This window comes from Melanostigma gelatinosum (assembly GCF_949748355.1).
Source record: "Melanostigma gelatinosum genome assembly, chromosome: 22".
NCBI classification, from domain to species: domain Eukaryota; kingdom Metazoa; phylum Chordata; class Actinopteri; order Perciformes; family Zoarcidae; genus Melanostigma; species Melanostigma gelatinosum.
The window spans coordinates 13,685,045-13,702,410 of NC_136655.1; the positions used below are offsets into that span (position 1 = coordinate 13,685,045).

General features: G+C 45.6%; 2 protein-coding genes across 2 annotated transcripts; both read right to left on the bottom strand.

Moving 5' to 3' along the window:
• Positions 1–2,193: 2,193 nt before the first annotated feature.
• On the bottom strand, positions 2,194–13,654 carry tm7sf3 (transmembrane 7 superfamily member 3). The gene is made up of 12 exons (XM_079294196.1): positions 13,425–13,654; positions 11,719–11,873; positions 8,521–8,671; positions 8,071–8,191; positions 7,195–7,366; positions 6,893–7,070; positions 6,339–6,425; positions 5,175–5,255; positions 4,905–5,057; positions 4,705–4,805; positions 3,930–4,092; positions 2,194–3,846 (listed from the first exon to the last, which is right to left on the bottom strand). The coding sequence occupies exons 1-12, from the start codon at positions 13,498–13,500 to the stop codon at positions 3,593–3,595; spliced, it is 1,692 nt and encodes a 563-aa protein (XP_079150322.1). The 5' UTR covers positions 13,501–13,654; the 3' UTR covers positions 2,194–3,592.
• A 643-nt stretch (positions 13,655–14,297) lies between these two features.
• fgfr1op2 (FGFR1 oncogene partner 2) lies at positions 14,298–17,294 on the bottom strand. Its single transcript, XM_079294319.1, has 6 exons — positions 17,006–17,294; positions 15,939–16,075; positions 15,650–15,767; positions 15,335–15,477; positions 15,066–15,179; positions 14,298–14,758 (listed from the first exon to the last, which is right to left on the bottom strand). Exons 1-6 carry the CDS (start codon positions 17,028–17,030, stop codon positions 14,621–14,623), a joined length of 675 nt encoding a protein of 224 aa, XP_079150445.1. The 5' UTR covers positions 17,031–17,294; the 3' UTR covers positions 14,298–14,620.
• Between the last annotated feature and the right edge of the window lie 72 nt (positions 17,295–17,366).

Consider the following 17,366-nt stretch of genomic DNA (forward strand, 5'->3'; position numbering starts at 1 on the left):
GCACCTCAGCTCACTCACAGAGTCGAGTTAATGAAAAGAGAACTTCCACACGGAGTGGAAGACAATGAATGAAAATAATCCCAAATAAACAGTCATAGCAGTTAATACACGAATACAGCGGCGCTTCTCTGCGCCGTAATGATTGCGCAATATCTCAATATCACGCGACAGTAACTTAAACACAGAAAAACACGGGAATATCAACATATAAATGAATGGCCTGAATTAAACTTACGTTAATTTAAGCTAAGCTATGCCCAAATGCCAAGAATCTTACTTGTCGATGCTTCGTTGCAACGTGGAAGTGTTCGTGGCAAAGTTGTCCTTTTTCTTCGGCAGAAAGGGGGGGGGGCAGGCTGCTTGCAGCGCGGCTTTGCAGCGGGCGCTGTGCCGTCGTGGCGTGAGCTCGCTCTGGAGCGAAACGCAGACGATCCTCGCTGCAGGGAGGACAGTTTAACTTCGGTTGAGACGACGTGGTCTGTGCGTCTTACCGGTAATCATCGGTCAGGAGAGGCCTAGACGTCTTCCTGCCAGAGTGTGCACGAAAAGAAAAAGGAGCAAAAAGCACTGAACGGATCTCTGAAGCAGATTCGTTATCGCGGGCTGTTTCGTCCAGCGAAATGGCTTGTCAGGGTTTGAGGAGGGGAGAAGGGCGTTGCTTCCTCGTGGCCGGCGTCGCGCTGGCGGGGAAAGCTGGATTCTCTGTGGCCTGGACGGGGGGGTCCGGGCGAAGAGAGCGTGGTGTGCTCCCTGTTCGACGGAGGTCGAAGGGAAAAAGCGTGGAGATGGGGGAAGGAGACAGTTTTATAGAACAGTGGCTGAACCACAGGGGGTCCCGGAGCCCCTTGGCTCTCGGCCAATGAGATTGCAGCGGTGCAGTCAGGTGACTTCAGGAACCATAGGTTTTTTTGGGGGGGGAATTCACACCCTAGTGTGACATTCCTTTGCTCTCCTCAAACTACAAATCAGGATGAAACCTTTGCTTGGAAAAGTTAAGGCCTGATTCTCTTTGTCCACAGCACATATTGAAGCCATTTGGTCAGACCCCAACACGAGCCAAGTTCAATTATCTTTGAGAAAACAAATTTTAAAAACTGAGAAACACTGCAGTGTCTACACAACTTGAATTATTTTAATTATCTGAATGGTAAAAGAGCCAGTTGAAGGAGCACAAATTTACTCAAACCTTCATTTCCAGTCTCAGCGAACCAAGAGTCCGCTCGCTAGCTAGCTAGCTAGCTAGCTAGGACACGTAAATAGAAGCTGCAGCAAATGTTACAGGTGAAAATGTGAACAATATTTGCCTTTAGTCCTCGTGGAAGGAACTTGCTTGCTTGTCTGTCTGACGCACATGAGAAGTGGCGCATAGGAGATGAGCACTGGTATTACTCCTAAAGAGTGGAACCAGATTATTGGAATTCTAACATTTGTTTGCTGCATTATTTGTGAGTGAATCAGTCAAAAACCTGAATACTTAAATACTGTTGACGCTGTTTGTTTTAATGTGTATGAAATATGAATATTTCTGTGGTGCTGCTGGTCTGGTCCCTTTAACACTCGAGACTGGAGCAATGTTTGCTTGTATATGCGGACAAAAAGTGAGCCCTGAACTCCGCATGGAGAAACCACACAGGTGATCAAATTCAGGCTGATTGGACCTCAGGACTGTGCACGTGTGCAGACTCATGCTTTCATTGCAACAACAAACTGGAGTAGAAATATCCTCAGGGTTAAAGTGACGATAAAACATGAAGAAAAGTAAATAAATAAAACAATTCACGTATGTCAGGAGATTTTCAGCCTCTGAGGTTGGTAGAACGATACCTTGTTGCATTTTGTTTGAAAAATTATGAAATCGTTCATAAAATGGACTTAAATTGACTTGTTACTCTTACTCAAAGTTACAGACAAAACATCTGAACGACTCATTAAAAGTTCTTGATTTTTTTTGTACATTTGAGTGAACCCACAGCTAAAGAGCTCTGAATAATCAGAACAAGTGAAATCACCTTTGATGGTGTGCAGGGCTGCCCCCCAGTGGTGTTAAAGAAACACTACACCAGGGTTGAGTTAGTTCGGGTGGTTGAATGTTGTGATTTTATATTGGATTATAGAAGGCGAGAGCAATAAATGTACTTTTAAAACCACACGAGCCAATCCTCTTTTTATTCACCCCCGTGATAAATAACGAAAGAAACAAGACCTAATTATTAGTTTTTTCTGAAAGTCAAACAGAACAGTGGAGGTTAAGTCATGTCAGCACAGCAGAGAGGTCCACCGGGACAACAGTCAGCTTCAAAGGAATCAGCTGTTATCAACTGGGATTAGAAGGAAAAGCACAGATGTAAATAATGTGAATGACGGCTGAATTCCATTTTGCTGCTTTGATTTCAGGGTCCTGGGCTGCAGTCGAATGTTTGGGTTTTCCTCTAAATGCTCTAAAAGGGAAGGAAAGAACCACAGACCGTGTTTTTCATAAACATGTCTGCATGTTGTTTTTTATTTCAAAAAGTCCACAGACTAAAAACAAAGAAAAAAAGAAGCCAAATAAAATATTTACAGCCTTGAAGACCGAGTCTGGTCTCGGTGCATTGTGGGCTAAAAGCGGAGCGTGAACCCTTGAGAGAAGTCCCGGCACACAAGCGGCAGTTTAAACACGTTCACAGGTTAATCACTCAGCACCGTCACAGCCAGTACGTGAACATCCAGTGTGCAAATAACAATAAGACTGACCGGACTGCAAAGTTCAGTCCAAACAAAAGGAAAACTAACTATTCTCACACAGTGAATGAAATAGTGTGTTTTTCCTCTTTTTCTGTGTGAAGGCAAACGTGTAAAAACGTTACACTTTTTATTCACTTTGTCAGTTTTGCTTTTGCGGCTTGTTTGTGAGGCGCATTCCTCACTTTACTGACCTGTGTGGCTCCTGCAGAACTTTCGAGGCGAAACGGCACTTAGAGTTTAGTCTAAAACATCAAATCGTCACATACACTTCACCTGTTAAAAGTTTAAAAATCAACTTTACGGTACAAAGTATTCTTCATTTAAATCTGTCCTGAGGGTGTAGTTTAAAACCAAACGACAACAAAAGTTCTGAATGGATGCCAGCTAAGCGACAAAAAGTAAATTAAATATTTGGCTGCATTGGAACAGATAAAATGCCTCGCTGTGCTAATCGTTAGTAGTTTGAGACTTTAGTGCAGGAAGTAAGTACCGTAACAGACACAGAAAGGCTTCTACGGCTACATTTTAGACATTCAAAGATAAGAAGCATCTTCTTGAACAGTTTTAGTGATTTTGTTCAAATGTGATTTAAGTGTTAAATAAAAGTGGCGTTCAGAGAAACAAAAAAAGGTCACAGTCTTTGGCCAAAAAAACTTTTTTGGGGATTTACAAAATCCACCAGCAGAGTCAGTGGTATAACCCCTCTGTGTTATTCATGATGCATTCCTACTGGGACCGTCTTTCAGTCAGCTGATCCGGGGTTAAAGTCCCAGCACCAGTTATGAGGGACAACATTCCTCCAGATTACCCAGAACTCTCCAGTACAATACGCAGTGCACAGGGATCTCTTTACCCCCCCAGAGACGGCTCACAGGAGCAGAGGCGTGTGCTCCCCGGCCGGCTCCATCCTCTTGGTGAGCTGCCGCGCTCTGGCCAGGAGGCGGTTGGGCAGCGGGGGGAAGTGGTGGCTCGGGTCGAGGACGTTGGTCTTGCGGCGCTCTCGTTCCTGCAGCCACATGAGGTACGGGCTGGGTGGGAAGAACGGGCGGGTGCGCTCGCGGTACAGCTGCAGGACGATGCCGCCCACGCCGAGCACCACCCACACCGTGATCATGGCGTAGTCTGGACGACGGGAGGAGGAGACGGTGTTGAGATGAGACCAAGCATTGAAGTCACTGAGATTCTTTTTAAAGTTGTGAACTCACCGATGGCTTGGAAGGGCACGTCGGTGAACACGGCACTGAAGTTGTTGTTGAGGAAGCGCTTGAGGATGTTCAGTGTGATGAAGGACAGGCTGGTGTAGACGTAGGCGTTGACGGCCAGAATCACAGCGTAAGCACCGACGGCGCCGCACGTGACGATGTTTCCCTGGTGTCAAAGAAACACAAAAACATCTCTGGTCAAGATGAATGAGAAACACTCTTCCATTCTTACCTTTCTTATTTAGATAGAGGGATTCGGTTGGCTGTAAAGCATTAAAAAAAAAGAAAATCACATTTTGTCGATCACTGTGTAATCCTGTCATACCACCACTAGATGGCGCCAAAGTAAAGATCCTAAATCCTACACATCACAAGCTCCTCAGTGGTTTGAAGCGGTTTTGGGCTTGTTGGAGAACACACAGGAAGTCACAGAGATGGTTACATCCTGTTAGATTTGATCTGTAGTCTACTTATTTATATTTGTTTGAAAATATACATATACGTGGAAATGTGTGCGACTGTCACTGTCGTCCATCCTTTGTTCTTTTTATGTCAGTCTTGTTTCACTGTGCTTCTTGTTTGGATGTGTGCTGTAATAACAACATTATTATAATAAACCACACAAGATATGTTTTTAGATTAAACCTTCATTGCACAACAATCTTGTGTAAAATGTTACAATCACACAGAAAGTGTTCTACTGAAACCCACGTGACAGAAACGGGACACAGACCCTCAGTGGGCCGTCTCCGCTCTGACCTGTTCTCAGATCTGTTACCTCTCTGGGCCAACGCACGAAGAAGAGCGGAACGGCGACCATGATGCAGCAGAAGGTCACCCAGAAAACGGCAGCAGAGTGTCTGAACAGATCGAGGTCACCTGGAACAAGACCGCGACACACAGGAACACACTCGGTACATAAATCATACGCAACAGTGTTAAAGAGACAGTGACGTCACGGCGGCAGGTTTCTCCTACCGAGAGGAGTGAAGAGGACCGCGGAGGCGACAAGGAAGCCGAGCATCAGTCCAACCACGACGACGCAGGCCATGACGGAACCCCACCGCCACCAGCTCATCAGCAGCAGGACTCCGCCCACCACGCCGATCACCGCCGACACGGCCAGACAGACTGCAGAGAGACGCACACAGACTCTCACATACTGGCTGTCATGCAAACAGACAGAAAACTTTGAGAATGATCAAAGTGTGTGTGTGTGTGTGGGGGGGGGGGGGGGGGGGGACTCACTGTCATAGTCCAGGTCTGTGGTCCTTGCGATCAGCACAAAGAAGAAAAACGTCCCAAAGCTGAATCCCATGCAAAACAGCTCTGCGTGACAGAGAGGCAGAAACAGAGAGAGAGTAAACTAAACGCAGTGACTTCACACGTCACCGTAGAACCAGGACAGAACCCACCGCATCTTCCACAACCACTGGCAGCAGCAGCAGATCAGTCATGGGTTCACAGAGCAACTAACCTTTGGGCATCACATGAGGGGGAGACCACACGAGAGGTAGGCCAGCGCCGATCCGGATATTCATTCTAGCTGCGCATACTTGCAGATAAACTACGGGAGATGAAGCAGTGTGCACACCAAAGCCTTGCTTCCCGTCTGAGTCATTTCTTTTACGTCCCCGTGGGGAAGTTCAAGACTCACAAACACGACATCTGACCCCCACTCATCTATTCTGTCGACCCTGAAGTGAACTGGGTCTGGGAAAAAGCCAAAACATAACTGCAGCCTGAGGAACAACAGGGAGCCCTGTTTTCTCAGGCTTAAGAACACGGTGCAGGATTCTCAAGTGTTGAATCTCATTGACAGAACAATGAAGTGGCTGAGCTGTCCTGTATGGATTCCACTGCTGCTTCCATGCTTTGTTAGATGAAAAAACACACATAAGTACAGCTCGAATCACCACGATTAGAACTCACTCTGGATTAAGTCAGCAATGCACCTGATCCCCATGCCTATACAGACGAGTGGTGGGCCCTCCATGTAATAAGACCCAGCCACCAGAGATTCACCACCTGGCTCCCTTTCCCAGGTCTGGTTCCAGAACGGGGCCCCCAGTTTCGCTACAACTCTTTTCCGGCCGATTTGATGAAGGGTCTGTGAATCGCGATTGGTCCAGCCCCTCCCGTGGGAACCCCCTGCCTCCTGGATGCCTCCTTTTTAAGAGCATTTCTGACTGGCCAGAGGCCCCGGGGTAGACCCAGAGGCCCCCAGGAAGGGTTCTAGAGCTCGTCTGGGCTGGGAACGCCTCGGAAAGCGCTGTTGAGGCGAGGGACTTCTGGATCACCTTGCTAAGCCCAGGACCCGGATAATGGATGTATGAATGGATGAATGGCTTAGTATTACGAGGGTAATTCATAATATATGTATAATAATAAAGACAAAGAGATGCTACTCACCACACTTAAAGAATCGATGCCCGAGGAAACAGACAAACAGGCCGGCCAAGCCTGCGAGGGTGAAGAAAATCTTTGTAGAAATCTTTCCTAAAAACAAAATAATACAATAACTCATGAACTGAGCAGCTAAAGGTCAAACCTTCTCTCACAGCGTTCCTTATCCTCTGCAGAAAGCTTCTCAATCAAACCAATAACGTTTGGTGACGGTTTGGAGCAGCATGGGGTCATGGGAGATGTCGTCACCACCATTGCAGTCAATTCCTCCTAGTTAGGATTTCTTCAGTGTTTATTTTAACGGGAGCTGAATTATCAGCAGAGGTCTCTTCCCCTCCAAAACAAACAGACCCGGTGATTAAAACCTGAAAACACTCAGAATAAAAAGGAGTTTCAGGTCAAAATCTGTTTCTCTGACGTCCTGGAGGGGCAGATTGTTTCTTGTTTCACGTGTGATGAAAGCAAAAACAATGAAATAATCTGAAAATGTAAGATCACAAGCGTCAGAATAATGAACCAGGGAGCAACACATCCGGGATGTGGGACACGCGGCAGCTCACCGAGTGTTTGACAGCCGTCCAGAGTGGAAGCAAAGCTGCAGGCGTAGGTGTGGACGGGCACGTAGGAGGCCGAGGTGTTCATCAGCGGGTCTCTTACCACCACCGAGTAGATGACACCCTGACCGGGGATGGAGTTGAACACCGCCGTGCTCATGTCTGAGGACAACAGCGTCATGACCTGCAGGGAGACGGGGGAGTTAGTGAGCAGAACGCCAGCTGTTGTGCTTCTGTCACTTGTCACAACTTCCGTTAAACATGTTCTTGTGAGAGCTAGAAAGACGGTGGTGTTCGTGGTGTCCCACCCGTTTGCCGTTCTTCGTCATGCCCTGGATGTCCGCCACGGCCTGAATGCCGCCGAACAGGCTACGCTCTGATAGGTCGTTCTCAGGCAGGAAGTACTGGTAGACGTCGTACTGCAGCCGCCAGCGCGTGTTGGCCTCTGTCGATTGGTCGCAGGCCGGAGGAGTTTCTCCCCTGATGGAGAGCCAGAACAAACCACATTGCCTTCAGTTATTATAATACCTCATTATGTTATTGTATATGAGGTACTTTCTTCTCTGAGGCTCTCCTCTAGTATGACTAGCAATGAGGGAAAGGCTCAGTGCCTTGCTCATGGGCACTCCGTGGATCCAGGACACCTGCCTCATGCTGCTGGAGGGCTACAAGTTGAGCTGGCTTTGTGAGGAAGGACGCTGCTTTGAACAGAAGTCAACTAATTGGAGATGGGGGCGAGACAGCTGGAGGAACACCTCTTCTTACTTTATGAAGATGAATCACAAACCCTGCAGCTGGACCTCAACCCGCGGTTTGGCATTTCCAAAATTGTCCCACGACAAGATATTCCCTCCACAAAGCCCAACAAGCAAAGAAATCAGAAAGCGTCATTCAGATAACCGAAACCTCACGAGAGTTTTAACAACAGTGGAGTCTGTGCTGCTCCAGACGGGCAGGTAATGAATGACGCAACAGGAAATGATACGAGTCCTCTGTTTATCTGCACCAAGACGGCTTTGTGACACAGAACAGACGTTGTTGAGAAAACGAAGCGAGTACTCTGAGCCGCAGAAGAGGAAGAGGAAGAGAGAGAGCATGAGAAATCAACAGCGCGGCGGTTTGGCTTACAGGTCCTGATTTCTTGTGGACGCGGTTCAAACAAGCCCAACAGGAAGTTGCGTTACCTCTCGTAGCCTAAGTTGGCCGGGGCAAAGCGGATGGTGGTCTCATAGAGGTTGTAGAGGATATAGACGTTTGGGTCAACGTCCAGGTCGAACTCCGTGTTACAAGCTCCAGGGACCGGATCTGAAAAGAGATAAAATTCTTTATCAGTTGCTGCGTCGGGCATGTGAGGGTCGAGTGGTACCCCCCCTGCCATATCAGGATGACTTGTTGTTCGGGTGTTTCAACACACTAGGCCGGTACATGAGCAGCCACGCTCAATCAATGCCAGCGCTCACTCATGGTCGGCACGAGCTTCCCTTGAGTCAAAGCTTTACCACCAACTGAGTGTCTCTAAGCTTCTTCTAGCTGCAACTTCCTTGTTTTCTTTCTGACTTCTCACGCGAGACTCGGATAGAGCGGCACACATCAGAAGAGGCGCCGAGCGTGATCCGGTGTTTCAGAAGACGTACCGCTGCTGGTGTACGGCAGGATGACCCCGGTGCCCGCCACTGTGTCCTCGTCGGGAGAAGACAGAAACAAGGAGAGGGACGCCTGGCCCGGCTGGAGGGCCGACAGGAGCCCCGAGTCCACTGCCGTCAGAGAGAGACCCAGGACTGGCATCTGAAACCACACGGACACATCGACGCCTCGTCAGCAGAAACATGCAAAAGCAAATAAACAGTACGAGCAAAAACCACTTTGAAACAGTCAGGGTGCCCGAGGAAAGATTAAGGACATTACAAGTCATCCTGAGGGGACATGAATGTAACTAAAGGGGGTTGAGACGATCTCCTGCCAGCATTAACTTGAAATACTCTCTCTTCTGAAAACAACACACTTGGCTCTTTGTTTAATGGATTACTGAGTAATAACCCGTAGTACGCCTCACTCACTGCAGCCTGCACTCCTACAGGCAGCGGCAGTTCTACAACGGCTGATCTCATGATAAGACTGACCAACAAGTCAACATGTTTTTCACTCTTTGTGTCCTCAACACACTCTAAAATGAATGGAATCTTATTCTGAACAAATTGCATTAGTTGCTAATAAAGTGAATTCATTCATTTCACTGGCAGAGCGAGTAAGAAGTTCAAATCAGTCCAAAGGGTTGAGCTCACAGATCAGTTGGCCTGATGTTCAGATCCCATGAAAAGCCGAAACCAACAATGAATGCATCTACTCACAGGCAGTGTGTGTGTATTTATTCATTTGAATGGGATTTAGTTCTGTATAAATAAGTAACTTGAGCCTTATCTGACTGTATCAGCCCAACACTGAGACCTGGTCTTTGTGTATCAGCTGATACCGAGCACTGATCCAACACCAGTGTTAGCGCAATAAGCCGTCTGCCTCACTGTGTGGAAGTGACTGAGATCATCATTTTATTTGTAAGGCAGCATCGGGCTTCACTTAAACATTACAACATAAGAAATACAGATCTATAAATGTACAGTTTTTATTTATTTTAAACAATGGTATCTGATACCAGATATCTGTAAATAACTGTAATAGGCTTAGAAATTGGGTGAGGAAACTTCCAAAACAAATCAGTTGTTTCAATTTATAAACACAATAAATTGTTTTTTAAAAATTGAGCAAATTACAGTGCTAAGTTAAAGCCATACCGTGTTAATGTTCAGCCTTTAACCAAATGCGTTTGTGTGCGTCTGACGCAGTCCTGAACTGGTAAACTCTCAGTTCACATGAACTAGCTCTCTAAGGTGTGTTACCTCATGTGAAACAAACGGTTGAACCGACTGCTATCAAAGTAACTGTGATATGTGTGACAGACAGCAGAGGGCTCGGTATCCTTTTGGGGGAACACACCATATAATTTGCAGCGAGCATGAGCTGAATTACATGTTGTGTGACACTGAAAGCACTGTGCACACACACACAGTACGCTCATACAACAACTCCATTGTGTGAAGCTCGTCTTGTTGTTGCGCTGGAGTGGGTAGTGAGACTCCACTTGCTGTGGTTTTACACTGATTGTATTTAAAAACGCCACAAACGCATACCGCAGTGATTAACTTTACATGCACACTAACATTCAGAGTACGGCAACATTCAGAATCGCCGTTCTTCTTGTCACAAGAGCAAAAAAAAGAATATTTTTAACATGTAAACATGGTCGGTGATCCGCATTCTGAATGTCCAGTTATATGTAGTATGAAGTTTCATATCCATCTAAAACATACTGACGTTTATCTGGTTCATACTGAGTTTTATGCGTCTGGATTGTTAGCTGGAAGTAGAAATGGACAGTGATGAGCAGCAACGGCCACACTGGCTGATAAACCAAATAACATCAAACACTAAAAGAAGGATCTTGTGGTTAACACTAGCAGTGAGCGGGAGCGATGAAAGAATAAAGGGAGAGTGAAATAGAGATCGGCTCCATCTCGAGCGCTGACGTCCATTTGCGTCAACAGGCTCAACTCTGTTTGGCTTTCTCTTGTTTTCCAATGTTTCCAACTAAATTAGCCCCCAACCCCCCCAGCGTGGACCCAAACCCAGCTGTCCCCTGAGACTTGTGGGACCGACGCCAGCAGGCTTCCCTCAGGGCCGCTCTGTCTGCCGCTCATGACCAGTGGACTGCACATCAGCTGACTGCCACTCCTCTCAGTGGCCAGACGGCCTCGCTCACAAAGCCTCATTCATCCATCAGAGGTAGAACTCGCTGCCTGCGCCTACATATTTCACACTTTACTGTTTTATTTTTTACAACTGTTACCACTAAAAGAATCACTCGATTGAGGATGTGGAGAAACTCTAGAAAAATGACGAGGCGTTTGATTTGCTGATTTAACAGAACATTATGCACTGAGCTTTCATCCACTTCGAGCAATGTCATGCTCTAAGTGACGAACATGCCAGGCAGCAGTGTGTGCTCTCAGACCAGTGGTGCTAAGCTAGTGGCGCTAAGCTAGTGCTAAAAGGTGCGGCTGGTTTAAAAACAATGAGCTGCGTGCACCAGATGATTTCAGGCACGTTCAGTTCAGCACCACAATGCACCCGCCTCCAGATGAACAAATATTTACCTCCAGCAGCTGCCTAAATAATAGCTGCCTTGCTCGTTATCATGGTAGACAGGTAAAAGATAAAGCCTGATCGTTTTTTATCATGTAAGAAAAGAACAGGCTCACATTATGTTTCTATTTTTTTATTGTATCTATGCAGGGGGACCTTATGATTTATGATTACCTTGTTGAAGTTGTTTCACTAAAAAGGATGTTCTTTCAAAAAATATTTGTCCCATCTGTGATGCAATAAAAAACATTTGTTTCTTAAAGGGATAGTTCACCCTAAAATCAAAAACCACATGTTTCCCCGCTTACCCGTAGTGCTGTGAATCAATCTAGCTGGTTTTGGTGTGAGTTGCCCAGTGTTAGAGTTATCGGCCGTGGAGATGTCTGCCTTCTGTCGATTACAATAATACTATACGGAACCAGGCTTGTGGCGCTCAAAGTGCGAAAAATTATCTAAATATATCTTTCCAGAAATCATGACCCGGTTCCTCAAGATAATCCACAGACCTTGTCTTGATCAGTTTCATGGATTTTCTTTCAGACAGAGCCAGGGTAGCGGTCTCCCGTCTGTCACAGGTGCTTATGAAACAGTCGGAGCTAAAAAAATAAAATAAGTGGCTGTCAGCACTTTCTCACCCTGGTGTAGGAGAGCGTGGCGTTGCGGTGCTGCGTGTGGAACTGCAGGGTGATGTAAGCCACGTCCGGGGCGATCCGGGACACCACGGCCTGCACCGTCTCGTTGCGGGACACGTTCACGTTCTGGAAAGTTCCCGGCAGGAAAATCACCCGGTCTGTGACGGAGAGGAGAAAAGTCTGATTGATCACATGCTTTTATTGTGGAGGATTGGTTGGAGCATGCTGCCTATAAACCTGCTCCAGTGATTCCGAGCGACAACACGATAGCAACATTGAGTAAACTGTTTGTTCCCTGAGGTCGCAGACAGCAGCTGGTGCTTTGCCGAGAAGGCGACCTGAACGTCAGCAGCCCATCGAGGAGGATCTTACAGAAGAAGAAAAAAGCTGAATGGAGAAGTGCGCTCTGTGTTGAGTTATGAGGTATTTCTTTAACAGCTTGACAGGACTCAAACACTGCTGTATAAACTTCTTCAACGTCCAGATTGCAGCAGCGGGCTACAATTAGTTTTAATTCTGCTTGCTAACATGTCAGCTGTTCATTTAGGAGGTTTGTTGTCAAAAACACTTCAAAATATTTACAAAAAAAACTACATTGTAACATTCAGTAAAATAATTCATTATTTGTCAGTCCTCTGTGATTTCCGACGTTATCTTCCACTTTTATCTGAAAACCTTTGGACTGGCCGGTATTAGTGAAGCCGATCATCCTCTGATCATGTGCTTACGTCAATGCTGTTTTTGTTTTCTTTCCTCTCTATTCAAATGAAACAGTCAAAATGAATCCACTATGGATGTACTCACGCCTAAGTAACCATTAACTGTCTATCTGAAGGGGAATGTGCAGAAAAGCACACAATGATCAGTACCATGATCAGATGATCACGCTGAAACAGCAACCGTCCACTCATGAGATCTGAGAAGCACATGTTGTTTGACCAATAGATTAAAAAAAGCTATACATATTAAACAGACTATGTGACGCTTAAACATCTGTCAAACAAACATCACACTTCACCAAAGCAGCTTCTCCCACTCTGCACTGTGACACTTCATCTCTTTCACAGACCACTCGGATTGATTTCAGCGGGCCTCATACGTTTGAGAGGCTTTTCCACCCTGAGTCAATGGAAACTAGTTGCAGAAAGTGACATAAACCACCGGTTACTTGAGCCTCAAAGCCGCCATCTGTGACTTCACCCTACAGCAGAGACATTGATTAACATCCCAATATGAATATCACAGGAATACTATACACAAGTTGTGTTAGAATTGCTCTGTGATGACCCCCCCCCCACAACATCTCCTTACACCGATATACTGTTAAAACATGTGTAAAACATACACCCAGTCTTAAAAACACTATATAACTGTATTAAATTCACTTTATGAGTGTTTGAGGGGAGGGGGGTTAAACTGGACTAAATAAACATATGACCCTGAGTATGTTTGTGAGAAAATTTGACATTTCACTGCTAGCTAAGTTGGCTAAAGCTACACAGCAATAACAAGCTCAGCAGAGTGACACTCCAGTGATTTACACGCATCAAGGAGTCACACAACTGTATTTAACACGTTACCTGCGACACAATGTTAACGTTGGCTACTATGCAACCCAATACGTATCGGTTTTAAAGATTGAGAAAGATAAATAACATCGCTAAAAGTGAAAGTAGTGTTACATTAAATTGCTGTGCGTAGTAACTCACTTTCCACTTGCGCTTGAACTTCACAAGCCAGAGGAAGACAGAGCAGCAGCAGCGGGCACCAAGTCCAACGAGACATTTTCCTTTGCTTCGACAAAAGCGCTTCTACCCGCCGGTCGGTGAAATCATTGGTAACCTCGCAGCCTCCGGTGTTTGGGGAGCAGAAGTCTCTGCAGAAGCGACATGCTTGACTGGACTGAGGGGTTCCGCGGGACAGCCTTCTCCCTCTGCTGGCGCTCCGACGGCTGGAACGACGCTTCCGCGAGACTCGCGCACTCGGGTCACGCGCTAGCTCCACCTCCTGTCCAGACAGCATTTTAAATCAAGCAGTGACTGAACGTGATTTACATTATCTTGGAGCGTCTTACTTCTTGTATGTCCGTGTTTTGATGTCCGTTTATAAACGTTGGGTTGGGTTTATTAACGGCATTTAAAAGGATGTTTGTGGATCTGGGAAAAGGTGGCGGAGTGGGAGCTCTTTGATATCATATTCTCAAACCATAGCTAATCACAAAGTCAAAGTAATTTATGCTAAAGACGAGCACAATTGTATGTGCACAAAATTAATGTAACGCAGTAAAAAAAAAAAGGCTGCTGTTCTTGATTTACAGAAATATTCTTCAGATATTGAAATAAACACTAATGTTGGAGGAATGCTTTCCAACATTACTCTCTTGACTTGTTGCAGTTCCGCAGCAGAAGGGGAAGTTGGATGTTACAGCAGATCCTGTGTGTTGGATGACGATTCTATTCCTGCTGTTAAGGTGCTGATGAAAATATGCCACAACAATGCATATAGTGAAAGCGAGAAGTCGAGTTCCCGCTCAGGTCACCACACAGAAAACAAAAAACAGAGACAATTTACATGTTTATAGATTTATTTCAACTCAAGCCCTTCTCTTACCCATTCATACATTAAAACCTTGCAGGCACCAAAGAGTCATGCATGCTGGCAAACCGATTGAACATAACAGAAGTACGAACAAACAAAAAAGACGAGACGCATCTTTCACACTGCTTGCGTCTGAATCACCAGACGAGGATGCAGCTCTGCAGGATCGTGCTGTAAATGCTCCAGGAGAAGGGAGAGTATACAGGCGAAAGATGAAGTGGTATGTGGCAAGACGCTGTACACAATAGTGGCAGCAGCAGCAGCCGGGGGCAGGACGGCGGGGCTGGGCGGTCCCTCGTGGGCTCTCTTAATTTTTTCGTAAGCTGACGTCGGCGCTGGTCAGCAGCGGCGACAGCGACGTGCTCTCTGATGCGTCTTCTCTCTTAAGAACCAGGAAAGCCTCGCGACTGATTCCCAGCAGCTCTCGGAGGCCGCTGTTCTCCAGCTGAGACGCACAAAACAGAAGACGTACAGCCATGCATTCAGATGAAATAATACCACTACTGCTCCTGCTACTTCTATTACTACTAACATGGATCTTTCATTTGATGCTGCATCAATCAATGAATATTTGCACGTTGATGGCTCCAAATCAAGCCCATTATTTGAAAGAAAGTGTGCCGCGTGGTTCAGAAGAACAGGCTTAGAATTTTTCTCTCAAGTTTGGATTCCAGTCCCTACCCTGCACCATCATTTTATTTTGGACAACTGTTAGAAGTACACGTGGAACAGATCGGGGCATTTTCTTTTACCTCTAGCTGTTTAATCCTTTCCTCGTCTTCACATATTCGTCCCTCGTCCACCTCTATCGCCTTCCTCATCACAGAGGCCATCTCATTGATCTTGTCTATGTGTGCTTGCATTTCCTACAGAGATGGAAAACAAAACACATAAATAAAAGGTAGTGGAAGTTGGGAAAGTAGGTCTTTAGTCATCAGCTGTCACATTTTTCACGATCAAGTTTCATAAGTAATCCCAAATAAGCAGGCCCTGAAAGGAGGATTAAGTGGGCCTCACTGACCGTGGTGTGCTGCTCCTTCAGCTGTGTCACGATGGCGGGGTCGTCTCTCTTGCTGGCCATCAGGAGCCTGAACATCTGCTCCCGGTATTTGGTCATGATGAGCTCTAACGCGGACTGGTGTTCATCTAACGACGTCCGTAACTCTGCAGGAAGAGTAAACACAGGCTTTTTAGGAGACATCACTGCAGAAAACCTCCACAAGAACATCTGTCAACTTCACGTTGCCCTGCACAGAGATTAGCCATCTCTGTGTTTGTGACAAACGGGAGTCCACTCCGAAACAGACCACAAAGCAGCCAAGCCACAAATGCCTACCTTTGTTTTCCTGCTGCAGCTCTCTGATCTGACGGTTTTCCTGTTGGATTCCTAGGACCAGACTAGAACGAGGACGATGTCGCGCTACCTGGTTCAACGAGTCAATCTCCTCCTGGTACTGCCAACAAGAAACCACCTCCCATTAGACAACTGGAAGATTTCAGTCTACAATTAACAGTGATTTATGTCACTGCCTTACACTCGTCAGGTTTTTTAGTGATTATGCATTGAAGCATCTATAAAAGGAACACTCCTATTGAATTGGCACAAACATAATGTGATACCATACCTGTTGCATGGCCTCCACTCGCTTGTTAAGCGAGGTCGTCTGTTCGATTAACATCTCAGCCGCGTTGTCATGGTTACGAAGCCTCTCCACCAATGATTTGGCATCTGCCAGGACCTTTTCTACGGTGCAGTTCATGCCTGAGGAAATAAAACTCATCATTACGAGGAACTACGAAGGTTTAATGACCACAGAAAAGAGTGGATTCCTTACTTTATAATAGGGTAATGTTCCCATTAAGAGATTATTATCGATTGTTATAAGTACCAGGTAAGCTCAATGACTAATCCATTTTGTGATCAATAAAATCATTGTGTGTGCTGGGCTAATGTGATCTCGTTCCTCCTGGTTCAATGAATGCATATACCTGATTGGTTCAAAATGATTGCATAGAAATATATCTATATCGAATGTGACTTACCCAGCCTTCACTATTGGCATTTAAAAGTCTGTACTTTGTATTTTAATCGGGCTTTTATCTCAGGCAATAAATTGAGGCCGATAAAGCACACTGTGCCTCATCATGCTATTCATTACGTCACTTATTGACCAAGTGAAGAGTCACACTAACAGAAACTGAAGCATTTGTAAATCTTCACACTATGATCAGATTAGAGTCACTAACATCAATACAACTAGAATTCATTGTTCGGTACAATGTTCAGAATAAAGTAAAAATACATGACTCATCAAAGAACTAAAACAGCATGTTTCTTAACGCGTCGCTAAGCCTACCCTGATGTCAGATGTGTGTCAGCTAATTCGCTCAAGCTAACACTGCCTTGCTCCAAGTGTTACATTTAGTTAATGTACGCCATATTTATCTTAGCTGTGGTAAACTTCAGGGCAACTACGCAAAGTTGTTTTGCTTCAGTTAACTGACTGAGTAACGTTAACATTTTACCAGCAGCACAAACAGTCTTTGCTAACTTATTAGCCGACGTACAACCCACATTTCAGCTGTCATACAAATCCACTTCAGGTTGGGATTATAAACATGTTGTAACTAGTCGACTGACAGGTCTTCCTTATTAACTTTAGAAATATAGTTGAAGAAGAAAGTGTCGTACCTTGGGAACTCAATGTGCAAGACATTTGAGTTTAGCTAGTCCGCCGTTACTTCCTGTTGATGTTTAGTAGCTAATGTTAGCTACACGCTAACATTAGTCCCATCAAGGAGCAACAAGTAGGGTTAGAGGTGACGATGCAGCGCTATTCCTTTTTAAAACACGACGATATATCAGCAGACATGAACTATGCACTTGATTTCAACACTCGACAGTCAGTAAAGTCAGTCTTGCAGTGATTTAAGTGGCTACAACTAAACCTAAACGATAATATGACAACCAAAGCTTCTAAATCCCGTCAAAATCCCGCGAGGTTTTTTGACATCAGGACATTTCTCGCGACACTAACAGCGGGACTTTGTTA

What these genes read in the sequence shown, in the direction of transcription:
- tm7sf3 (XM_079294196.1), bottom strand. Translation starts at nt 13,500, where the DNA reads ATGTCTCGTTGGACTTGGTGCCCGCTGCTGCTGCTCTGTCTTCCTCTG. An exon ending in CCACGCTCTCCTACACCAGG is followed by an intron (nt 8,672 to 11,718) that starts GTGAGAAAGTGC and finishes GTGTGGTTTCAG; the next exon opens with ATGCCAGTCCTGGGTCTCTC. An exon ending in GCCAACTTAGGCTACGAGAG is followed by an intron (nt 7,367 to 8,070) that starts GTAACGCAACTT and finishes GCTCTCCATCAG; the next exon opens with GGGAGAAACTCCTCCGGCCT.
- fgfr1op2 (XM_079294319.1), bottom strand. Translation starts at nt 17,030, where the DNA reads ATGTCTTGCACATTGAGTTCCCAAG. An exon ending in TGAAGGAGCAGCACACCACG is followed by an intron (nt 15,180 to 15,334) that starts GTCAGTGAGGCC and finishes CCATCTCTGTAG; the next exon opens with GAAATGCAAGCACACATAGA. An exon ending in AAAGGATTAAACAGCTAGAG is followed by an intron (nt 14,759 to 15,065) that starts GTAAAAGAAAAT and finishes TGTGCGTCTCAG; the next exon opens with CTGGAGAACAGCGGCCTCCG.